The sequence below is a fragment of the Arachis duranensis genome, chromosome 1 (genome assembly GCF_000817695.3).
Source record: "Arachis duranensis cultivar V14167 chromosome 1, aradu.V14167.gnm2.J7QH, whole genome shotgun sequence".
In the NCBI taxonomy this organism is placed as follows: Eukaryota; Viridiplantae; Streptophyta; class Magnoliopsida; order Fabales; family Fabaceae; genus Arachis; species Arachis duranensis.
In genome coordinates, this window is record NC_029772.3 from 8,251,902 (window position 1) to 8,278,098 (window position 26,197).

At 31.6% G+C, this 26,197-nt stretch overlaps 2 protein-coding genes across 2 annotated transcripts; both read right to left on the reverse strand.

Moving 5' to 3' along the window:
* Nucleotides 1-4,950: 4,950 nt before the first annotated feature.
* On the reverse strand, nt 4,951-10,378 carry LOC107495712 (probable metal-nicotianamine transporter YSL7). The gene is made up of 6 exons (XM_016116880.3): nt 9,985-10,378; nt 7,516-7,679; nt 7,220-7,317; nt 6,999-7,133; nt 6,436-6,625; nt 4,951-6,185 (listed from the first exon to the last, which is right to left on the reverse strand). The coding sequence occupies exons 1-6, from the start codon at nt 10,373-10,375 to the stop codon at nt 5,085-5,087; spliced, it is 2,079 nt and encodes a 692-aa protein (XP_015972366.1). The 5' UTR covers nt 10,376-10,378; the 3' UTR covers nt 4,951-5,084.
* Nucleotides 10,379-12,348: 1,970 nt separating this feature from the next.
* LOC107495702 (uncharacterized) lies at nt 12,349-24,963 on the reverse strand. The gene is made up of 7 exons (XM_052261394.1): nt 24,613-24,963; nt 23,548-23,635; nt 22,724-22,779; nt 22,457-22,627; nt 21,791-21,862; nt 13,403-13,516; nt 12,349-12,471 (listed from the first exon to the last, which is right to left on the reverse strand). Exons 1-7 carry the CDS (start codon nt 24,961-24,963, stop codon nt 12,349-12,351), a joined length of 975 nt encoding a protein of 324 aa, XP_052117354.1.
* Between the last annotated feature and the right edge of the window lie 1,234 nt (nt 24,964-26,197).

Sequence of the window (26,197 nt, forward strand, 5' to 3'; positions counted from 1 at the left end):
AAATATTATAATTTTATTTGTTATTTGTCTTTCATCTAGAAGTATCTTCAAACTTTCAACATTTTTTCCATTATTAAGGAGAATGAAAAATTAAAGTTATAATACATTTTCTAGGTTTGCAATTTCTTGCAATATTATTCGTTATACTTCATTGGCATATAATATATAATGAAATAAAAGAAATAATATTGCAAGAAAATTGCAAATTTAAAAAATGAAACAACTTTAATTTTTTGTTCTACTTGTTTTTTTATTTAATGTTAAAATTTACATTGATTAAAGAATTTTATTTTTTATAACATTTTAATATTTAAAAAAATATGTAAAAAGTTTCAAGTACTTCAAAGTCAAAAACAAAATCACAAATATTATAATTTTATTTGTTATTTATTTTTCATCTAGAAGTATCTTCAAACTTTCAACATTTTTCTATTATTAAGGAGAATCAAAAATTAAAGTTATAATACATTTTCTAGGTTTGCAATTTCTTGCAATATTATTTGTTATACTTCCTTGGAATATAACATATAATGAAATAAAAGAAATAATATTGCAAGAAAATTGCAAATATAAAAAATGAAACAACTTCAATGTTTTGTTCTACTTGTTTTTTTATTTCATGTTAAAATTTACATTGATTAAAGAATTTTATTTTTTATAACATTTTAATATTTAAAAAAATATGTAAAAAGTTTCAAGTACTTCAAAGTCAAAAACAAAATCACAAATATTATAATTTTATTTGTTATTTGTCTTTCATCTAGAAGTATCTTCAAACTTTCAACATTTTTTCCATTATTAAGGAGAATGAAAAATTAAAGTTATAATACATTTTCTAGGTTTGCAATTTCTTGCAATATTATTTGTTATACTTCATTGGCATATAATATATAATGAAATAAAAGAAATAATATTGCAAGAAAATTGCAAATATAAAAAATGAAACAACTTCAATGTTTTGTTCTACTTGTTTTTTTATTTCATGTTAAAATTTACATTGATTAAAGAATTTTATTTTTTATAACATTTTAATATTTAAAAAAATATGTAAAAAGTTTCAAGTACTTCAAAGTCAAAAACAAAATCACAAATATTATAATTTTATTTGTTATTTGTCTTTCATCTAGAAGTATCTTCAAACTTTCAACATTTTTCTATTATTAAGGAGAATCAAAAATTAAAGTTATAATACATTTTCTAGGTTTGCAATTTCTTGCAATATTATTTGTTATACTTCATTGGCATATAATATATAATGAAATAAAAGAAATAATATTGCAAGAAAATTGCAAATATAAAAAATGAAACAACTTTAATTTTTTGTTCTACTTGTTTTTTTATTTAATGTTAAAATTTACATTGATTAAAGAATTTTATTTTTTATAACATTTTAATATTTAAGAAAATATGTAAAAAATTTTAAGTACTTCAAAGTCAAAAGCAAAATAAAAAATATTATAATTTTATTTGTTATTTGTTTTTCATTTAGAAGTATCTTCAAACTTTCAACATTTTTCTATTATTAAGGAGAATTAAAAATTAAAGTTATAATACATTTTCTAGGTTTGCAATTTCTTGCAATATTATTTGTTATACTTCATTGGCATATAATATATAATGAAATAAAAGAAATAATATTGCAAGAAAATTGCAAATATAAAAAATAAAACAATTTTAATTTTTTGTTCTACTTGTTTTTTTATTTCATGTTAAAATTTACATTGATTAAAGAATTTTATTTTTTATAACATTTTAATATTTAAAAAAATATGTAAAAAGTTTCAAGTACTTCAAAGTCAAAAACAAAATCACAAATATTATAATTTTATTTGTTATTTGTCTTTCATCTAGAAGTATCTTCAAACTTTCAACATTTTTTCTATTATTAAGGAGAATCAAAAATTAAAGTTATAATACATTTTCTAGGTTTGCAATTTCTTGCAATATTATTTGTTATACTTCATTGGCATATAACATATAATGAAATAAAAAAATTATATTGTAAGAAAATTACAAATATAAAAAATGAAACAACTTTAATTTTTTGTTCTACTTGTTCTTTATTTTCATGTAAAAATTTACATTGATTAAAAGATTTTATTTTTTTATAACATTTTGATTTCTAAAAAAAAAATATGTTAGAAATTTTGAAAAATTTCAAGTATTTCAAAGTCAAAAACAAAATTACAAATATTATAAATTTATTTGTTATTTATCTTTTATCTATGAGTATCTTCAAATTTTTAACACTTTTTCTCTTATTATTTTTAACTTTGAGAAATTTGAGGGAAAGAAAAAGAGAACAAGATAATAATAAAGTCATGAAAATTACTAACCTAATCGCAATAATAAAGTCCATATCAATCTCAACTCAACTACTTAATATATGTATCTATTCACTACTATTAAAGAATGTTAATCTCTTTAATATTGCAATGGGTAAAAAAAAGAAATTATGAACGAAAATTAAAATATTTTAAAGCCAAAAGTAAAATAAGAAATGTTAAAGAAGGAGAAAACTAAGAAAAGAGAAAGTTGATGTGTGCATACCTTTGTGGCTTGAGAATTGAGATAGATGAGAAGGGTGTAAAACTCAAATCTTGGATTTTTACTTAAAAATGATTTCAAGAAGTGGAAAAAGTTAATAACAATAATAATAATGAATCCACATGATGACAACTTCAAACAACGATAAAAAAATAAATAAATATTTTTTCTTGAAAACATTAATTAGATAACAAAATTTGAAATATTGCAAAACTTTCACTTTGACCGAGGGAAAGAATTAAACATTTTCTTTATATTTTTTTATTTGGTAAATAAGATTAGACAGAAAACAGAAAGTAAAAAAAAAAAAAGAAATATTAAAGAAGAAGAAAACCAAAAAACGAATTCAAGAAGTGAAAAAAGTTAAATAAGATAAAGGAAGAATCAAACATTTTCTTTATTTATTTGGTAAATGAGATGAGACAAAGAAAACAAAAAGCATAATTGAGATAGAAGTTAGAACATGTGAACCATTATTTTTTGGATGAACGAATAAGAGAGTAAAATAAAGGAAGACTTGGGATTACTAAAAAAAATTATGAGAGAAACTTAAAGTATTTTAAAGCCAGAAACAAAATAAGAAATGCCGAAGAAAATCAAGAAAAGTACCATAACACTTTTGAGAGAGATGAGAAGGATTAAACAGTGGTTTAAACAGATGATAAGTGCAATAAATAAATAAATAAATAAATAAATAATATTTCTTCTAGGAAATATTTTTTTAGATCATTGAGAGAGTAGTAAAATAGAAATCATACGTCAAAGTATTACAAAATAATGATACTAAGTGGTGAATAAAAGAAGAAGAAGAAGAAGAAAAGAAACCTGTGAAGATCGATGAAGGACATTAACTCAAATCTTGGATGAGAAGGGTTGAGTAGCGGTGTAAAACTCAAATCTTCGACTTTTACTTCAAAATAAATAAGTAAATAATGAATTCAACAAGTGGAAAAACTTAATAACAATAATAATAATAATGAATCCACATGCATGATGGCAACTTCAAACAACCATAAATAAATAAATAAATATTTTTCTTGGAAACATTAATTAGATAACAAAATTTGAAATATTGCAAAACTTTCACTTTGACGGAGGGAAAGAATTAAACATTTTCTTTATCTGGTAAATGAGATTAGACAGAAAACAGAAAGTGTAATTGAGATAGAACATGTGAACAATTCTTTTTTTGGATGATTAAGAGGGTAAAATAAGGGAAAAATTTGGAATTACTACAAAAATGAAAACCTTGAAAGACCAATTTTACATAAAAATTTAAACATACCCAATGTGTGTTTCTATTCACTCTTAAAGATTCTTAATCTCTTTAATATTTCAATGCGTAAAAACAAAATTATGAGAGAAATTTAAAGTATTCTAAAGCCAAAAACAAAATAAAAATTATTAAAGAAGAAGAAAACCAAGAAAAGAAAGTTTGTGAGTGCTTACCTTAACATTTGACACTTGAGAGAGATGAGAAGAGAGAAGTAATGAAACTAACAGATGGCTATTGTGTGGAATGTTGCACTCTTTATTTATTATATTTTATTTAAATAATTTAAATTTAAAAAGGTAAGTAGTTAATTAAGTTAATTATTTTTTTTATAAATTTTAAATATTTTTGTAACTTTTAGATATTGGGCTAAAGTCTAAAATAAAAAAATAATATACAAATATTAAAAACAACATGTTTTTACCAAAAAAAAAGTAACTGAACTTTAAAATTAAAATAAATAATACATAAAAAATAAATTAAAAATTCATTCATCAAACCCAAAAAAAAGATATATTAGAATCTTAAAAAATAATATTAAATATATATTATGTATATATATTAAAATTTAAATAAATTTTATTTGGTGTAAAACAAAACTATAATATTAAATATGAACAGAATGATAAAAGATTGTGTTATATAAATTTAATTAAAAAAATATATACTCATATAAAANTAATAATAATAATAATCTCATTTGTTATTTATCTAAAACTAGATGTAGCTTCTTAAATATAAATGAAATTATTAGACTACGTCTGAACAATAGACTAATATTAAAAGAGAGACTGAAAGATAAATAAATTAATAAAACATAATATATTAGCCAGTACAATGTTCAATAATAAAATTATGATATTTATTATTTTAATATGTCATGTAATGTGGTTGGGAGTAAATTGGATCAATCTATAGAATCTAATGCATGAAATTTGCAAAATAAGGATCCAATCAGTTCCAAAGCTTTAGTTCATAAGGGTATGTTTGCAAAATAATGATCCAATCTTAACTTTTGAGAACCAAATTTCATAATTTTTTTTTAATGAAATTAAGCGATTTCTTGTTTTTGTGAAATAATCGTTAGTTCACTCTGATATTTACTAATAAAGTTACTGTGATCTCTAATATGTACTAGCTTTGAAATTGCATATAGGTTCATACACACAACAAACTAAATGGTACCTAACAATTATACTAAAGATAATAAAACGAGGTCTAAGACTTAGGTGCTGAATTCCAAAGGAGAATCTTTATTTCGAATTTATCCTAAGAATGCATCCACCTTTGCATTTGTTGCTCTGGACAAAAACTTCATGCAAATTGGAGGCTTTACCCCTGCAAGAGCAATAATTGAGCTAGGTAGTGTCCAGATTCCATCACCACATATCAAACCAGAAGCCACAGCTGATCCAAATGCCTCAGCATTTTCCTTGTTAACCTTCTCCCAAATAAATAAAATCAAGCTTCCAAGACACATGTCAATGGCAAAATAGCTCCCTATGTAAAAGGGTATTGCCATGGCCATTGGAATTGGAATGAACCTTGCATACTTGTTTCCTACCATGTCCCTAATAAGGTTGATAACTATGGCTCCAACAAAGAACGCACAGCAGAGAGTGAGGCAGTATCTTGGTAGAGCCGAGAAGCCGTCGACCCCCAATATCGCCATGTTCCGGTAAACAAGGGCATAAGGAGCAGGGTATTGTGAGTCCGGGCTCCCAAGGTTACCAAAGGCCTTGTAGAAAAGCCAAAAGACACAAGGAGATATAATGCAACCCATGGCAGTTCCAACAACTTGGCTCACAAACATGGACCTTGGTGAGGCCAATGTCATGTATCCGGTTTTAAAGTCCTGCATAAGGTCAGAAGCTGTTGAAACAATGTTCATCATGACACCACATGCCGCCAAACCGGCTAGAACACCGCCACCATCAGACCCTGCCCATGCCCCAATACAGAAAATGGCTAATTTTCCATAAGTGGATGCAAGGGACCAATCAGTTAGTCCACAGCCAAAGGCATTGCAAAATGCTAGTGCTGGTGCAATGATGTAGATGACAATAATGTAGTACCACTTTAGCTGGTGGAAGATGAAGGGAAGAGTTATAGTTGAGATCGCCGCAATGATGACATATCCAGCAATAGAAAACCAGGTGGGGATTTGGTCCTTGAGGAAAAGCTCGGTTCTGCGCTTGTCGTCGTATGAGATTGATGGAGGGTGGCCATGCGAGGAATCATCGGTTGGACCAACGTCCGAGTCCTTTTTGTAGCATTGCTTATATAAACCAGAAAGTGTGCGGGCAAGAACCTTCACAAAGTTGTATAGACCATCACCAAGAATCATTGCTATGGCAATGAAAACCTGAAGTATATAAAGAATACACCATGTTAAAATCACAACTATTAGTTTAAAGGTGTGTATTGTTTCATCTAAACAGAAAAAAATGAAAAATATAACTTTCCTATACTCATAAAATAATCAGAGTTTCGCAAAAGAACAGATTTTATACATGTACAAAAACTGTACACCAATCTTTCTTGTTTACTGCAATTCAACTATTCAATCACAAAAACGGAACATAGTGAAAATTGAGTGGTAAAGGATGACTTGCCTTGTAACCTTGAAGGCCCTCTAAGCTGCTTGACTTAAGTTTTGCATCATACCAATCACCTTTTTTATTAGCAATGAGTGGCCACATGACACCCCATGAGAGAATTCCACCAATCAGTAGGGATACATTGATTATATATGGGCAAATCATCCCAACCCCAACATAAGTAGCGGAAAAATCAAAGTAGAACCTGTTATGCACAAGAAAATAACAAATAGATAAGCAAGTGGTTAAAGGAAATGAAAAACAAAGTACAAATCTATTATTATATAACAATAAACAATTAATAAAAAAATGGCATTATTTCATTCAGGACCAATAAGTGCTACCCCATCAAGCTAAGGCTAACACTAGAAGGTGAAATGCTTCATCTTAGTTTTTTTTATTGGTTTATTATTATTGCAATACAAAGTTGGCTAATATTTGACATTCAAGAAGCATATTTTTTAGAGGATAGAGGTTCTGCGAATATATTTACATGTCCTTTATTGAAATAAGTGTTTTAAACACTTCTTCTGTTTGATACTTTGATTCATCAACAAGATATAGAGTGAGTCACATACTTGTTCTTATAGGCCTGTAGACCAAATGTAGGGAAGCTTGAAAATCCGCAATCATCACCAGCAGTGAAAAACCATTGGAAGAAACTCCATAAGAAGCTCATGGAAAAAAATCTTCCCAGCTTTGATACTTGCTTCCTAAAAATTAAAAGATCAAGAAGAAATTAGGAGAAAATATGCAAGTAAAAGTGGAAACTCTGCTGTTCAAAGCCCTGAATGCTCACTTAGCTAGCTCTGCGCCCTCTGGAGTATGGAAACCATTGATAAGATTGGCTGTCGCAGTACCACTAGGATATGTCAATCTGAAGTCTACAATCATAATCTGTAAGAAGGACCATTATGCAGAAAGGGTCAACTCAACATTCTGCAACGACTAACGAACCACCATAGAATCAACTGAAAACTCTATTTGCACCGCAGACAGATATTGCAAATTGAGCTTTAATTATAAACTTATTCTATATTGATGTAGTGGTGCTTGTTACAAGAAGTGGACACATGCACAATTAGTTTAGCTTACCTTCCGAAGAGGAAGCACAGAAAAGAGGCCAAGAAAGCTAACAACAAACAGAAAAGCAATCATCCATCCTAAACTCGGGTTCTTAATATCCGCAGCAGCAGCAGCTTCTGGCGATTGATTTGCGATAATTGAACTCATTCCAAACAGGTAGCTACCAAAACCACCTAGCCAAGCAATTTTTTCCATCATAAATTCAGTTGAATAGTCAAGCATCGACCGACTCTATGGCATAATATTCTTTTCAAATGAATGTAAACAATTGACACCATTTTTACCATAAGTTAAGACAAAAACAAAATTTTCTGCATGCAAGTTTTTACCCTTATGTCCTACAAGACACACTTCCTAAGTTATATAAACTTGGAACTTTCTTGAAACAATTAATTTTTAACCAAAAGTAGCTGTTTAAATTATCCCCTCTAAACTGTATAACTGGGACCTCTTTAAACAGTAGGTGGTATTGCATCAAAAAGACTAACTATTCATTGAGCAGTAAAAGATGGAAAATTAGAAATTTAGAATGTATGACAGTAAATATAAGCATAAACAAACACAGATTAAACTTTGGCAGAAAATGCTCTGTTGGTTGTGTAGTAAAACTTCAGAAGATTCGAAATATGGACAGTCTATTGTATTAAAAATGGGAAGCAAATCACATTTTTATCCAATTAAGATTTATAAGTTTCCAGTCATTGGAGTAATCAAATTGTAATGCCGACTCTTTGAAATAGCACTTGCGCAGGAGCATATTATAATCTCTTGGAAACAACTCTCAGTCACAGAAGGTTAACATAAAAGTATAAAACATAAGAAACTTCTAAACTCGTATGATGTACAAGTAAGCCAGATTTATTCTATATGCCAACTTTCTAGAACCAGGATCCAACACATGCATACTATTTGGAAAAGAAGAGTTGGATAAGAATATAATAAAAAAATTCCCTGGATACCTTTATCCAAACAAAAAGAAGGAAAAAAGAAAAATTTTTTTTGTTACTTTTAGCCATTAAATGACTAGCTGCATAAAATTAGCTTTTCAGCCTTTTCTTCAACTGCACCTTATTGAAAGAGACATTATTTATGCTCACTAATGATCCATACAAATTCCAGAATGGAAAGGTGTGTGACAGCTAGAGAAACATTCCATATATCCAAATGTAGTTGAATCACAGTTCTTGATTTTTCTGTCCCTTTCCTGGTTGTCATTATCATTATATGTATTCTTCTTAAACGTCATTATGTTAGGGAAATTCCAAAGACGAAAGATGGAGGGGAAAAGGTGAACATATGGACAAGCTAATCAAACTAACAAGCACTCAATTGTCTTCATGGAAGGTCATAAATAGCTTCATGCCACACTCGTTTAAAGAGCATTATAAGACACTTGGAAAAACAAATAAAATATTTAAGCATGATTAAGATATAAAGTGCTAATTCAACACAAATCTTAGCCACTAATCTCAAAAAAGAAAAAACACACTCCTCACCTTTCCACTTTACAAAAGGCAAAAATTTAATCAAGAGAACTTCTCCTCGCTATCTTCCTTGGTAGCTCCCACTTCCTACTTTCTACTTACGTTTCATACTCCAAAGGAAAATATGTAATGAACTAAATAATATTATTATGAATTTGATTTTATTATGTTAGTATATGACTAATAATTTATTAAAAATAAGCTTTTGTATGATTCTAAAGTATTATTATTATATAAAAATAAAATCTAAACACCAGTGTGTATATAAGATAAAAAATTAGATAATTATGTATAATATTTTCACAAAACTTTAGTTTTTATTTAAACCTAACTTTCTCATTTTAACAATTTATTTACTTTAGAAAATCTTTTATTCCAACAAAGACCACTTTTATATTTTCTGGGAATACACAAACACATTCTCATTCCGTCAGGACTACGTAAATCTGAAGTAAGCTATGTGATGCCGATATATAACAACAAATATTATTATTTTACAGAAATAAACAAACAACAAAGAGAGAAAAAGGATCACACTTTCTAAACGAACGCACGAGATCCGCTGTAGGACCCACACACGCAAACAACACCCCCCATGCAACAACCAAACGATGCCGTTTTGAACAAAACTACCATAAGCGTCTTCATATAGTTCAAATAACTTATTGCAAATTCATAATATAAAATTAATCTTAAATGTTTAAATTAATTGTTATTGAACTATGATTACTGAAATTTTCTGTAAATTAAACAGGCTTCCCCATTCACACTCTGTTCACTAAAATGTCTAAATTTGAACAAAAAATTAGAAATTATTGCACTAAACAAAATCTCGTAGCTGAAATTTCAAATTTCAAAAGAAAAATTAAAAATAAAAATCAGGTCAATCATTGCAGAAGAAGACAATAATAATGACCATGCACATTAAGTGCGCAATGTTCGTGACGAAATTTTCCCGAGAAAGAAGAAAAAACGGAGAGAAGAAAATTTTTACCGCTGAAGGCGATTCCGCTGGCGGCGACGACGCAGGTCTGAATGACGGTGTTCTCTTGGCGCGTGAACGGTGTCCTGAGAAGCCCCGTTTGAGCGAGAACCTTGGACCATGTCTTCACGAAGAAGAACCCTAACAATCCCGCAGAAACGTTCAAGGAAGGAATAATCCCAGTGGTGAGGTTGAGCTTCATTACGATGAACGTGAACGCGAACGCAAGCACGGCGCTAACGAAAATGGCTCGCACAGTGAGCTGTTTCGTCCATGGCGGCACCGGTTTGGCCTCGAAGAGCTTCTCTACCGATGTGGTATCGTCCGGCGCCGCATTGTCCGCCGTGGATGGCGGCTCTCCGGCGAGGTCGTCGTCTTTGTAACGTGCTGTTCGCGAAGTCATTGGGTTGGCGCAGTGGCAGTAACGATTCTACGAAGAATGTGTTTGATGAGTTGTATGTCTGTATGTGGTGTTATATATATACGCTGCTCCATTGACTCGGTTCACCTTTTCTTTTTTCTTTTTTTAATTTTATAATTAAAAGTTTCAGTTAAAATTGAAAATGGATGATTAATCAATGTCAACTCAGTTGTTTTAATTTTATTTTAAATTTTGGTAAAAATTCATTTGTAGTTATTTATATGTTTAAATGAATATAGGAAAATTATGTTATTTAAGTTATAAGTCATTGGCTAAAATGATATTTTTTTTAAAAGTTATTTTCTTATAAAATAATTTTATTTTTTAATATTTTATATAAAAAAATATTTTTATCTATTATTTTCTTTTTTGTTATCTCAAGCCGTTTGTCCGTTTCCATATTGTTTACCGGATGTCTTATTTTTAAATTAAGTTGACATAATCTAAAATTTGATTTTAAAGTGAACAATTTAAAAAAAAAAATCCTTAGCTTTTTATAAATAAATATCGTTTTGGGGTTTGTTTATGAGATGGAATTTTTGGACAGAAAGAGGAGGCTGTTAAATTTTTAAGTTTTATACAACAAATCTTTTCTTCTCACTCTATCTTTTTCTCTTTTTCAAACTTTCAACCATTAAAATTTGCTGTGAACTTGGGGTTTAGTTAATTTATTGTAGAAAGTTATTGTCATTTTCGAAGTAGGATTTCTTTCCAAAAAACAAAATCCTTTTTTTATCAATAAAATATCGTTATGATAGGTTAAATGCAATAATTTTCTTTTCAAATAGAAGTTTTTCTTATATTATTATTTTTTATTATAAATTTGATAAAATTTTAAAATATTTTAACGTTTAATCTTAATCTACAACACAAAATTATTATTTAAGAAAAACTTATGTAAACAGAAAAATGAGTTAATAAGTTTATTGTCTAAATTATTGTCTACAAAACTACAACCAACTTATTATGATAGGTTAAATGCAATAATTTTTCTTTTTCCTAATAGAAGTTTTCCTTATATTATTACAAATTTGATGAAATTTTAACTAATTTTAATGTTTAATCTTAATCTAAGACACATAATTATTATTTAAGAATTTGAATTACTGCAAATATAAGATACGATTTAAACCTAATACTTATTTAAACATACGAATAAACTAACAACTTTGACCTACTTAAATTGATTTCTGAGCCGCAATTCTGACTTTTGTTATTACCACCAGATTCTGAGTTAGTTTAGAAATGGCTGGAAAAATAAGTGGCCGATGAAAAGACTAGAATGTAACTGTATGTTGAATTATTCTGTAGTTGAATTCTCTTTTAAAATTAATTAATTATTAAGGAGATGATAAAGAGAGCCCATAAAAAATGGAAGAAGAGATAAAGTGAGTTAAGGAGATGAAGACAGAGGAAAAAGAGGACACATGCAAAGGATATGAAAATAATTAGTGGATGACATGAAGAAAATAATATAAGATAGAAATAAAATTAAAATTAAGATTGAAAAGAGATAACAAAATTAACTTAAATTAAAGCTTATCTTTAAATATTCTTTTATCAAGTGTTACATTTTTTATTAATGAAACAAATTTTAATTCTCTATTTTATTATGTTTTATCTACACTTTTATTTTATTTTATTAAGAGTACATTAGCATTTACCATTAATTAATATCTATATATTATTAAAGATTATGATTAATTATTAACAATGAGATATGAAGAAATAACATATTCCTTAATAAGAATTCTTATAGCATTATTAATTCATAACTCATAAGTATAAGAAGTAATATATAACATTCCTACTTAAAATTGGTTTTGGACCAAAATATATTGAGACTTGAGAATATTAATTATTAAATCCCTCTTGCATGTGGAAAATTAATTAATGGGGAGAGTAAGAGTTGATTAAGTAATTAAGCATGCATTGCGCCTCATTTTGTATCATTATTATTCCTTTTTCTTAGCCAGAAAATTTCCCATGGACTTTGCTAATTTTGGGTAATCTTCAATTAGTTCCTCTTCAGAAAGTGTGTCATCATCTTTTTGTGGAGTCCATAGCACCTCCCCAGCCTGTAACAAATTGAAGACTTAAAATTAATTACTAAATTAATTATTTTTATACGAATATATTAAAAAATATATATAAAATAATATTTATATTTATATAAGGGTAAAGTATACTTTTTGTTCCTGAAATTTGATAAAAGTTTTAAAAATATTCCTAAGTTTTATTTTATTTCAATTTTGTTTCAGAAGTTTTCGATTTGCATCAAATATACCCTCGACGGCTAAATTTTCAAAAAATTTAAGACCAATCTAACAATAATACATAAAAATTATGCTTGATTTGTTTGTGTTGAGGATTGTTCTTATAAAATTATTGTTGAATTGGTCTTAAATTTTTTGAAAAATTAACCGTCAGAGGTATATTTAATGCAAATCGAAAATTTTAGGACAAAATTCACTACAATTTTAAATATGAAGAATGAGTAGTAGAATTCAAAACTGAGAGCCAGAGCCAAGGAAAGAAGAGGAGTAGGTGATCCCAAATTTGACGGAAGGAAAAAAGAGAAGCAGGGTCGTCGACAAGAGAAGAAGAGGAATAGTGGTAAGTTAAAAATAAAGACAGTAAAAAATGAACAATAATTCTTCACGATCAAATTATTTATCAAAACAAATATGATAATTTGACATTTGTAATATTTGTTAAATATATATATTAATTTTTACACTATTGAATTATAATTATTAAAAAAAAGTGTCAAAATAGCTCTCTTTTCTTGTAGTGATTGAAACAATAAAATTTAAGATTATTTTTAAAATTTTTGTTAAACTTCACAGACAAAAAGTATACTTTACTCTTTATATAAAAATACATGATAATTAATTTCGTAATTGATTTTTAATATACGAATAAAGTTTTTGGCTAATTATATAGTCATACTGTTGAAGAAATTAATAATAATTATTTAATTAATTGAATGTATGTGTTTGATCTTACTAGTAAGTGTTTTGATAGAAGGGATCTAAGCTTTTGTAATGTTCTCTTCAAATCTTCAGCTCCATTGATACTTGGAAGCTTATGCGTTCCTTTAGCAGCTACCAAAATTGTTATCTTATATATATATATATAAATTACTATTTGAAATATATATATGCATATATCTAGATAATATAAATATTATTCTTCGTTTAATTTATATCCAAAGAATTGAACTCTCTTGAATATAAAGTGACAAACCCTGAAAAAAATGAAGTTGAGAGTTAATTGTGTTTCCCCTTTTGATAAGAATATTCTTTTGGAGTGTCTGTTTTATATCAAATTTCCAACAATAACCCATTTTCCTCTCTAGCTAGATATAGAGACATAAAGTGTTTCCCTAAAGTAAGCAATGAATTAAGTCACTTAAAAAAAAAAGGTAAGCAATGAATTAACCTCCATGGTATCTGGACAAATTCTTGGGTTTTTTGGAGTGTCACATGCATTTATTCTTGTATTGATTGGGAATTTGGGATTTAGGGGTACCATTCACATGATGTTCAAGAATAGAAGATAAAATTTTAACTAATTTATTTCCAAAAAATGTTACACAAACTTAATTAAGAGAAAAAAAAACTTACATCCAAAAGTTATGTCAAAATATAAAAATACATAAAACTGTTGCTTTCAGTGTGAAAACTGGCATCCCATTATATATAAAAAAGAGTATATATCCAAATAGCTTCTTAAAGAATTTTGCGTCAAATACTTTTGTTTTTTAAAAAAATTTATTATATTAAGGTTTCTGAACTTTATAAAAGTAAGACATATAAGTTTCTATTTTAGTTAAGTCGAGTAAATACTTAAAATAGTTTTTAAAGTTCAAATCGCTATTCAATTTAGTCTCCCACTTTAATAAATGACCAACTAAATCTCTAAAATTCCAAAACGTGCATCTCCGTTAGTCTTTTAGAGAAGTACCGTCTAAACGTATAATAACGTCGGAAAGAAGTGCCAAATGGACATTCGAACTATATGCTGAGGTGTCCGAAAGTTGAATATGATTCAAATTAGTATCTAGAATTGTTTAATAATATCTAAATTAATCCATCTTCCATTATAAATCCCTAATCTCCAAATTCTTATCTTCTCTTCTTCTTCTCCAAATTCTTGTCTTCTCTTCTTCTTCTCTTCTTGTCTTCTCTTGCTCGAGGCTTTCAAGTCCTGACACTTTGAATACACATCAATTAAATTCGTACCAAGAAAAACATTATGGTCAGACTCCACTTTCAAACACAAAAATACAACTGAGTTCCCAGCTCATAAGCTTCCATTTGAGAGCAAGCTACCAGAACAGCTAACATGGTCACTGGCGTAGGATAGATCCCCAACTTAAGTATATCCATAAACAAATTTACAGATATCATAGGGCACTTGACTGGCAAATACCCACAAATCAAGGAATTTTAAACAACCACATTTTTCTCAATTATTTCATCGAACCATTTTTGAGTCTCAAATACAACACCACATTTGCAGTGCATACTAATGAGAGCACTGTCTATATGAACGTTAGAAGAAAATCCCAACTTGACAATGGATGCATGCAGCTGAATACCCACATCAAGAAAAATCGACTTTGCGTAAACGAGTACAAACTTGTTAAGAAGAAGAGGAGAGGATAATGAATCATTTTGCAAATGGGACAAGAGTTCCAAACGAGTGGGGTCTAATGGCTTTCGTTTGTAACCAAAGATTTGGCAATAAATGGACTAAAAGGCATGGCCTTGATCGGTGTCACTGTGATGTGAAACGTGGGTAGTTAAAGATCATGAGAGCACCAAAATTTGTGGTTTTGACCCCTGTTGGTACACAATTGAAGGCCTTAGTTGCTTCTTCATGAAATTCATTTGCATCCTTCCCATTCCCATTCCCATCCCCATCCATTGAAGCTCATGATCTCCCTCCTTGAATGGCGGGAGATCCACGTGGAGAGGGGAAGAGTGACCGGACAAGTCGTGGTCGTGGAGAGCGTGAGGGTTTTCATTGTTGTCTTCTTCTTTGTCGGAGTGGAAGTGGAGGTGGGAGCTGGAATTAGAGTGAGGCAGAGAAGACAGAGGAGAAGAGGAGAAGCATGCTTCGCTAGGTGAGCCTTCGCCAGAGGAGAAGGTGGAGGAGAGGCAGCGCCGCCTTCTACTGCTAATACCCTATATTACTGAATGAAGAGGTGGAGAGAGTGTTTGATTCCCTTGAGTGAGTTGATGTACGCCATGTGCGCCGCGAGAGCATACCTCCGATGGATAGCTTCGTCGAAGAAGGTGCATCAATCTCAGTACAATGCCATTGCTGGCAGATCCTCCACATTGGTGTTGTGGCAGAGGAAGGTGGAGAAACGTTGATAATGGGGGACATTATTCGAAGAGGAGAGGTTGGAACGACGTTGTTTTCACATATTTAGGGTGTCCCTCCCTTAATGACGTCGTTTCATCCAATGTCTACCTGGCACTTCACATTTCATGTCATCAACGTTTAAATAGTACTTCTCTGCTAAGACACTAATGGAGATGCACGTTTTAAAATTTCAGGAATTTAGTTGGTCATTTATTAAAATGAAGGACTAAAGTGAGTAGCAATTTAAACTTTAAGGACTATTTTGGACATTTACTCTAGTTAAATCTATTGTTGTCACTTTGACAAATAAGTTCTCAAAAGTATTGATAGAAACAAGAGACTGAGAGAATAATATGAAAAGTGTATTATTGAGTTGTGTTCTGAGGTACAATATACAAGGGGTATTTATAGGTGCTAAATGAATCAAAGTAATAAAGACATAGAATCTTACAATTAATGTACAGATATGCTATATAAATATAGACGATGCTAATTGATCTAAATTGATTCTAATGATTCTCTAACATCCCCCCTCAAACTCAAGTGGGAGCTAAGGATACCAACTTGAGTTTGGATAACAAAATCCGAAAGCGAGTCGGGTGATGAGCTTTCGTGAAGATATCAGCAGTCTGATCCAGTGTCCCAAAAGCAATGAGACGAACAGCATCAATAAGGATTCGTTGCCAAACAAAATGACAATCAATCTCAATGTGTTTGGTGCGTTCATGAAACACATCATTATGGGCAATCTGAATAGCACTACGGTTATCACAAAACACTCAGTAGGGGACGACTGAGGAGCACCCAGATCTTCGAGAAGTCAACGAACCGAGATAACCTCAGCAGTGGTGTCAGCGAGGGCACGGTACTCAGCTTCTGTGCTTGAGCGAGCAGTGAACGTTTGCTTCTTAGCACGCCAAGAGATGAGAGCGTCGCCAAGAAACAAGCAGTAACCAGTAGTAGAACGACGATCAGTGGGATCACCAGCCCAATCAGCATCAGAGTATGCCTGAAGGGTCAAAGAAGAATGGGCAGAAAAATAAAGGCCATGAAATAGAGTGCCTTTGACATACCGAAGAATGCGGAGAACTGCCGCATAGTGAGTAGTACGAGGAGCAGACAAGAACTGGCTGAGGATATGAACTGGATAGGCAATGTCTGGTCGGGTGACAGTCAAGTAGACGAGACCGCCAACTAACTGGCGATAAAGTGTCGGATTATCCAAAACAGTGCCATCCATAGGGGTAAATAGAACATTAGGCTCAAGAGGAGTAGACTCAGTGCGACTATCTGTAATCCCAGCGCGAGCAAGGAGATCTGAAGCATACTTAGCCTGAGAGAGATAAATGCCATCATCTGTGGAGATTACCTCGAGACCAAGAAAATAGCTGAGAGAACAAGATCCTTCATCTCAAAGGTACGGTGAAGTGAGGTCTTGAGATCAGAGATACCATCAACATCATCTCCAGTAATGATCATGTCATCAACATACAAAAGTAGAAGAACAACTCCACGGTCGCTTTTACGAATGAAAAGCGCATTCTCATGAGGACTAGAAATAAAACCAAGACTGCATATGGTAGTGCTGAACTTGTCAAACCATTCACGAGGAGCTTGCTTAAGTCCATAAAGTGCCTTGCGAAGGAGACAAACCTTACTGGAAGGACAAGGATATCCTGGAGGTGGTTTCATATAGACTCTCTGTTTCAGATCCCCATTAAGAAATGCATTCTTCACATCCATCTGACTGAGAGACCATCTTTTAACCGCAGCAATGGCAAGGAGAGCTTTAACAGACGTAAGGCGAGCAACAGGAGCAAAAGTCTCTTCATAATCAATACCATACTCTTGCGTACAACCTTGAGCAACCAAGCGTGCCTTATAACGGTCAATAGAGCCATCAGAGTGAGTCTTAATCTTGTATACCCATCTACTGCCCACAACTTCCTAATTAAAAGGAGGATCAACCAAATCCCAAGTGTGTGCTTTTTCAAGTGCCTGTATTTCTTCCTGCATTGCTTGTTGCCAATTTGGATTTGTGGAGGCTTCTCTGAATGACTTAGGTTCATGTTGATGAAGAATAGTAGAAAAGCAATGATAATCAAGAAGATGAGGAGGGGGATTTCTTACCCTAGAAGAACGAGTGGGAGGAGGAGGCGTGACGCTAGGAACGGGATCGACGTCCGGACTGGAATCATCGGGAGATGGAGAAGGTGGAGGATCAGGAGCCTCGAGGGGTGGACTTGGGGTAGACCCTGTAGTATCATCACTAGGAAAGAGATCAACATTTGGGTTAGTAAAAAACGGTGATGGAGTAGAAGGAATGGACTCAAAGGAGGAAAAACTAGAGAACATGTGATGCTCCCAGAAGACAACATGACAAGATATACGAATACGGCGAGAGATAGGATCCCAACAACGATAACCCTTATGTTCAGAAGCATACCCAAGAAAACAACACATGCGAGCCCGAGGTTCAAGCTTATTATGTTCATGAGGCTGAAGAAGAACAAAACAGACACAACCAAAAACACGGAGAGAACTGTAATCGGGAGTGGTACGATAAAGACGCTCAAAGGGAGTAGTGTTACCAAGAACAGAAGAAGGGAGTCTATTGATAGCATGAACAGCAGTGAGGACAGCTTCACCCCAAGCACGCTCAGGACAGGAAGAGGAAATAAGCATCGCACGGACAGAGTCAAGAATATGACGGTGTTTACGCTCAGCTCTGCCATTTTGTTGAGATGTACCAGGACAAGAAAACTCGAACAAAGTACCCTGTTCAGCGAGAAAACTTAAAAGTTTGGAGTCACGATATTCCATAGCATTATCACATCTGAAAATTTTAATGACCTTTGAAAACTGAGTTCGAACCATAGTGGCAAAGTTAATATAAATCTGAGGCAACTCACAACGATTAGTCATCAAATAGACCCAAGAAAAACGGGAATAATCATCAATAAAGATGACAAAATATTGAGCCCCTCCCATAGAAGCGGTGGGAGCAGGCCCCCAAATATCAGAATGAATAAGATCAAAAGGAGAGCTTGCAATAGAGGAAGTATTATTAAAGGATAAGGCAGGTTGTTTTGCAGTGTGACAAGAAATGCAATCTAAAGACTCATTTTGAACTTGACCTAAAACACCCGTAGATATAAGAGGACGTAATTTGCCTAAGGAGCTATGGGCAAGACGACGGTGCCACAAGTGAAGAGTAGATGGAGAGGAAGCAGCACAGAGATTTGTAGAGGGAACATGAAGGTTCTCGAGCTCAAATAAGCATCCGACTTTACATCCAGTCCCGATGATCTTTCCCGTCCGACGATCCTGCACACGACATCCAGAATTTGAAAAAATGACATCAAAACCAAGTTCAACAAGCTGACCGACAGAGATAAGATTGAAATTCAATTTTGGAATAAAATAAGCATCAGAAAGATGAATATTGGACTGTGAAATAACCCCGTGATGTGTTACATGCAAGAGGGAACCATTAGCAGTGTTAACAGAATGTGCATTTGTAGTGGGAGACAACGACGAGAAAAGATGACGCAAAGGAGACATATGATTGAAACAACTAGAATCAAAATACCATTTAGAATTACCTGGAGGGGTGGAAAGAGTAGCGAGGGTATTACCAGAAAAGGAGAGAAGTTGTCGAAGAAGGGTTTCAATATCTGATGGAGAGACAGAAGATGTGTTGAGAGATGTGGAAGAGGTGGACTCAGCAGCAGCAGCAGAGGCAGGCACATGCGGAGAGTTGTTGGGACGAGGTTGATACTTGTTCTGATCTGAGCATGGTGGTCGAGTAGGACAGGTAGAAATCAAGTGACCTGACAGCTTACAATAATGGCATAACAGTTTCGGGCAGTTGGAGCCAATGTGGCCTTTTTGTTTGCACTTACGACATTCAATAGAAGGACAGTCGGAGAAGGAATGCCCAGGCCGATTACAATTGCGACAGATTTTTCCCTTTCTGTCGGTGGCAGCAAAGACAGTTTCACTTTTAGAATGAAGCAATCCCAAGCGCGTTTCTTCAGACTTAAGACGAGGAAGAGCATCTTCAAGACTAGGCAAGGGATTCTGATGAAGAAGAAAAGCCCTGACCGGCTCATAGTCATCAGTAAGTGCCATCAGAAATTGGATGAGACGTGTCTGGTTCCGATAATCCTCATATGCCTTAGCATCAGTGGGATCTTTAAGAACAGGCTCACAAGAGGTCAACTGATCCCAAATAATCTCCATCTGAGCAAGAAAGTCAAAAACTGCTTGGCCACGTTCTTGCTTAAGGCTATGAAGTTCCTTAAGCAGTTGGTATTGATGAGAGAGATCAGAGATAGTGTAACGTTTCGCCAAATGATCCCATACCTCTTTAGCAGTTTCAAAACGCCCAAACTGTAAATGGATGCCAGGAGTAGAAGTGTTGTGGAACCAGGTTATAATCTGATGATTTTTACTATCCCAATCTTTCAATTTCTCTGCATAGTCCTTCTCCTTCTCAGCATCCTCCTTGGATTTGGAGGCACCATCTTTGGATACAGTAGGCTTAACAAGACAAGCAATATCACCAGTCACATATCGCCACAATTTTTGCCCTTTAAGAAATCCTCGCATGGCTTCAACCCAATGTGCATAGTTGGAGCCATTAAGAATAACAGGGATAGGCTGAAAGACATCCGGTTTTTCCATAGTAATAGAAGAAATAGCAAAAGGAAGAAGAAAACTGCAAATTCGGGGCAGAAAACGAGAAAACAGAGTGCGGAATCAGAAAGAGCTCGCCAAAAAACCTTAAGGAGGGTCCGCTTGTCAGCACCACGTTAGCGGTGACGTCAGTGCCACGTCAGCGAGGTGACGACACATGGCAGCACCGGATAGGCGGAAGGAGACACGCTGGCGACTAGTGGCACGCGGGTCAAAGGGGCGGGTCAGGGCGGGTCGTATCGGGGCAGGGTTGCCCAAACAACTTCGTTGCGACACGTGGACGCTCCAGGGACGTTCGATCTGCACCAAGATCCAACGGCTGCTGAAGCCTCTGGATGAGAAAAGAATGGTGGTGGACAGCAACGTTCCGACGGCGCGTGGAGGCACGTCCGGTGTTTTCTGGCGGCGATCTTGGCGGCGTTGGAAAGCTGACGGAGAGAAGAACACGTTGATGTCGGAGGTGACGAACCAAAGCGTCGAAAACAGATCGGAAATCGCGAGCAAAGAGGCACGGGTGGAATCTGAAAGGAAGATCAACCTGGTCGTGGCAGCGTCTTGCGGCGGCGCGTGGGGGCGCGTCTGGCGGCGGTTCTGGTTGCGTTGGAATCACGGCGACAAGATGAACAAAATGGTTACGGGGGTGACGAACCAAAGCGTCGAAAAGAGAACGAAAAAAGAGGCCAAAGAATGCTGCCAAAAAGAAAACAAAGGGGCTATGAACTAATATTCATTGAAAAAAAAAAGACCTAAACTCTTGATACGATGATAGAAACAAGAGATGAGAGAATAATATGAAAAGTGTATTATTGAGTTGTGTTCTGAGGTACAATATACAAGGGGTATTTATAGGTGCTAAATGAATCAAAGTAATAAAGACATAGAATCTTACAATTAATGTACAGATATGCTATATAAATATAGACAATGCTAATTGAACTAAATTGATTCTAATGATTCTCTAACAAGTATAACAAAAGGACTTATATGTTACTTTTATAAGGTACAGGACTTCAATGTAATAAAAAAAATTAAAACAAAAATATTTAATACAAAATTTTTTAGTAATCTATTTAGGTATATACTCTTAAAAAAAAAATTAAGCTAACAAGCAATTAAGGATGAAATATTGTTGCATTAAAAAACCTTTACAAAAAATTCCACAAACCAAAGTGACACTAGACTTGAACATTTTAGATTGATTCATTAGATATATTTGGAGGGCAGTTAATTAAAATGCAGGAATACAATAATTGACAATACAAATCCAAGCAAATTTTATAAACCTGAGAGCAATAAATAAAAGAAATCATACCATACCACTATGAACTCATTCCCAAACCCACTGAGAAGTAGTTTCTTCTCTTCTTCAGGTTTCTTTTCCTCATCCAACTGCAAGAGACTACCAATTGGTTAGTTAGTTATAATTCTATATCAATTTAGATGATATGTTGCATTATGATACTATGGTGAATATGCATATTTGCAGGGACGGAGTTAGATGAAATATTAGAGGGGGCTAAAAATATTTATACAATAAAATAATATTAAAATAAAATTTTGAAGGAGACTAAACTGAAATTTATATATAATTTACATGTAAAAAATTAAAATTAGGGGGAGCCGTTGCCCCCTTCTTGAGTATGTAGCTCCGCCCCTGCATGTTTGGGTCAAATAATATCTGATTTAAGTTTGACTGTGCTTGATTAATTTAAAAGTTTTTTAATTAAATTTATGTATAAGTTTTTATGATGGTAAAATTTTGATTTCTTAAGCATTTCGAAAGAATTAATTTGAAAAAGAAAAAAATTTCAAAAAAATAATTTATTTGTTTGTAAAATTTTGATTTCCTTAAGCATTTTTGAATAGTATCACATTACAAACCATAATGAAGGGTATTTTGTGAATATTTCTTAATTAACCTCAGGGTGTTCATTATAATTTTTAATGAAGCTATGAATATAATCAACTATATATTATATATACCAATGTGTACTCATCATCACTGATGAATACATTAGCACTCTGGTTTCTTGTACTAATCTTCTTTTTGCCATTAAAGTTGACTAATGTCTCTTTGTCAAATTTGGCTCTCTCTTCATGTGATAATTGAGTGTAGCATTTCTCTCCATCTTCCCTACTCAGCTTAAGATCCACCTACAAAAGATATTGTTTGATACCATAATTGATATCTAGAAAATGATATTTTTTTTACTTTGCCAATGAGAAGAAATTAAATGAATGATTTCTTACATACGAATATCCTGAAATACAGTAACCAGGATTCTGATGCAAAGCTAATATTGTCTCTGAAAGAGAAAATTAGTGTGATAAATTAATGCATCATAAATAAATGAAGCCTTGTGTGAACAATGTAATGATCTTAACAATGATTTAGTTTCAATTCGTTGGCACATGCTAGCTAGCATCACAAAATTAAAGAAACATATCCAAAGCAAACATATTCATATCAAAGTGTCAAACTAGTATGTTCATTTTGCATTTGAGCACGAATTTGTTTGAATGAGCTTCTAAATAAAAAAAATAATAATAATTTTGAGTTGTAAATGGTAACTTCTCAAAAAAATATTTTTTTATTTTTCTAGTACTTTTTACTTTTACTATCAGAAATTTACCAAACGTTAAAAAATAAAAAATTATCTTTTTTCACTGAAAAAAGTTTTCTATCAATTTAATAGCGTCCAAACAATCACTATACATTCTATATATATTTAATTTTGGGTTAGAAATACAAAAACGGATGGATATAAAAATTAAAATATTTAATTATTCTATTAATTTTTATAGTTTTATCAAGTTTTAATTAGATTTTATAATTCAAAAATTTATAATTAAATATTTATATTAAATTTTTATTTAGATTACTCCTAATTTTTTTTTTGTTAAAAAACACATTTTTTTTAGAATATTCGTTTTCGAATTTGATGGAGCATACAATTTCTATCATAGTTAAATTAAAGTTTTGCGATGTACAAACTACAAAGAAAGTGAATCATACTACAACAATTTTCAAAAATAAATTTAATGACATATACCTATTAATAAGTTGCTCACACCTTCTGGAGAAGATATATCTGCAACTTGGGCAATCCTACTTAGATCCCTTTGTATTGAGCTTCCCTTCTTCCCACCTAACATTGCAACCTTCAATTAAGGCATTCCAAGAAGACATAATTAACATTACAACATGATGCTAAGCAATTTTGTTAATTGCTTTTAAAATAATGAAACCTATCTAATTAGAACTCATACTAATCACTTAATTAATAGACTAAATCTAAATACACTATCAACTTGATAACTTAAGCTTGTGTAATTTTGTTTTATTTTTTATTTTTTTGGAAAATAAGAATCGCTAAACTCATTTCTCAGAATATAAATTCCTATATCTTGTCATAAAATTATTTATTTTAAAATAATTATGAGTTGATAAAATTAAGTAGAAGATCATTTTTTAATAACTATTAAATGAAAATAGTAGACTTAGCCATATGATAAGACCTGTAAATTATTCAATGTTAATTAAGCTTATACACTTATTCCTCGTTTTAGCAATTTTTCACTTAAATTTTTTTTCAACATGTTTATATATTTTCATGAATATTTTTTTTTATTGGTTTAGGTAGCATTACTCTTTAATTTTTTTATTGAATAAAATAAACCTAATTGATAAAATTAATAAAATGACACATGCATATATATTATGAACTACACATTTTACTTTATTTTATTTTTGCACTCTATATTTATTTTTTTGCACTAGAGTCTGGATTGACACACAAAATATTATGTCTAAAATCCAATAACAAGATTCTTAGAATTTAAAAGAAAAAAGTATGACACTAAGTAATCCAACTTAATTATATATATCATAGTCTATTATGGAATCAAGATAGATGTTACATATAGTTATTAAGTGAAAAGAAATGACAGGGACCTCAGAATTTTTGTTTTTATTCATCAGTTAGTAGTTAATATTTAAAAATATAGATTAAAGTATGTTGTCTGATTACTAGACTAAAAAAAATTAGATTGATAATTAAAAATGATACCAAAAACAATAAATTTTGATAACCTCTAACATTTCTCTTTACTTGAATTGAATGCATGTTTTATCATACCTGAACCTTGATCACAGAAATTGCATTTCCATTTCTGTGTTTACATAATCCAACCAAAACCAAACCAAACATGAAGAACATAAACACGCTTGGAACCCCTCCATCATCATTGTTACTTGGAGTGTTATCATCAACAGAAGGTTGAGAAGAATCATAATGTTGATAATGCGAATGATCATTCAAAGATGATTGCGAAGACGAAGAATCCGAATCGTCGAAGAAACTCCCTCCCATGACGCCTCCGGAAGGCGAGGCCAGAGCCAAGTAGTTATGGTTGTTGCAAGTTTTGATGAATATAATACTAAGAAGCAACAAAGCCATATTAGCATTAGGCCTTCTCAACAAATCCATTTGCGCGCAAAAATTCAAATTTTTTTGTTAGGTTTTGATTTTCTCACTTTAGAAGAATTAAATTCTATCGAAAGAATTATACTTTCTGTTCTAACTCAATATACATTCTGTTCCTTGCGTCACAAGAAATGTTTTCCATTATTGTATTTGGATGTTTAGGGTTTTCTCATTGTACATATAAAATTTGCACTAAAGCCATGGTGAGTGTTTAGATTATTGGTGCAAAGAGTAGGGAACAAGAGAGTTGTAAGGATCTGATGATAGAAAATTGGCATGCAATTTCTCAAGTTTATTTTTGTGAAGGAGAATGTTTGGGATTTCATAGAGATCTAGAAATGTGTCATCAAAGAGATTTAGGATCACAAACTCTTTTTCTTACCACCATAATTGCGGAAAGTTGGAAACTTTGCTAACCATATATTATATGTAATTAAAGAATATTCATAATATAGGTATTTATTTTTCCATGATAACATATATATGATTAGTTAAAATAGTATATGCAATATGCCCCTCTCAAGAAACCCACTTGTCAAGAGGAGTATTATTATAAATGTTAAGAATGCATGAGAATTTTGAAATATATTAACTACAAGCTCAAAAAATGACCTTTTAATTTTTTATAGCAAGTGTTCTTAGAATATTTCTTAGAAATTTCTTTAATTTTTTTTAAATCTCAAAACTAGTTGTTTTACTTCTTAGGCAAAATTATAATGCATAGGGTTAAGTTATGATAATAAAGTTTTTGGTTACCAAGTATTTTCCCTTTTTTTTAAGTATATATAATCAAGTGAATAACTATTAATGATAATAGTGACTAATCTTTTTGTCAAAGAAGTTTTAAAAAGTTAAACACAATTAACTATGCAATATATACACTCCATTCCCATCAAAGCATATTGAATCCTTGATTATATATGGTTGAGTAATAAAGAGTCAGTTAAGATTGCTTTTGACAAAATTAAAGTACCTTTTTTTTATTTTCTATAAAAAAAATTTCTTATTAAGAAGGTAATTATGTGTAGATAAAAAGTATTAAAAAAGTTAGCAATAATTTATTTAAAAAGTTTGCTTAAAATTTTATTTTATAAAAAAAAGTAACATATTATTGCTTAAAATAAACATTTTTTTTATGTTTTATAATAAAAATTTATTTTTTTTAACAAAAATACTATGTATATACCACTAAAATCAACCACTATATTTGTATATAATAAATACATGTGTAGTTGCG

Bases quoted from the DNA above. Each gene is read 5' to 3' on its own strand.
- LOC107495712 (XM_016116880.3), bottom strand. From the start codon at position 10,375: ATGACTTCGCGAACAGCACGTTACAAAGACGACGACCTCGCCGGAGAG. The intron at 7,680-9,984 runs GTAAAAATTTTC...TTGCTTGGCTAG, and splicing joins CAGCGGAATCGCCTTCAGCG to GTGGTTTTGGTAGCTACCTG. The intron at 7,134-7,219 runs GTGAGCATTCAG...TTTAATTTTTAG, and splicing joins GAGGGCGCAGAGCTAGCTAA to GAAGCAAGTATCAAAGCTGG.
- LOC107495702 (XM_052261394.1), bottom strand. From the start codon at position 24,963: ATGGATTTGTTGAGAAGGCCTAATGCTAATATGGCTTTGTTGCTTCTT. The intron at 13,517-21,790 runs GTATGGTATGAT...TATATATATAAG, and splicing joins TTGGGAATGAGTTCATAGTG to ATAACAATTTTGGTAGCTGC. The intron at 12,472-13,402 runs GTAAGATCAAAC...AATTTGTTACAG, and splicing joins TTCTATCAAAACACTTACTA to GCTGGGGAGGTGCTATGGAC.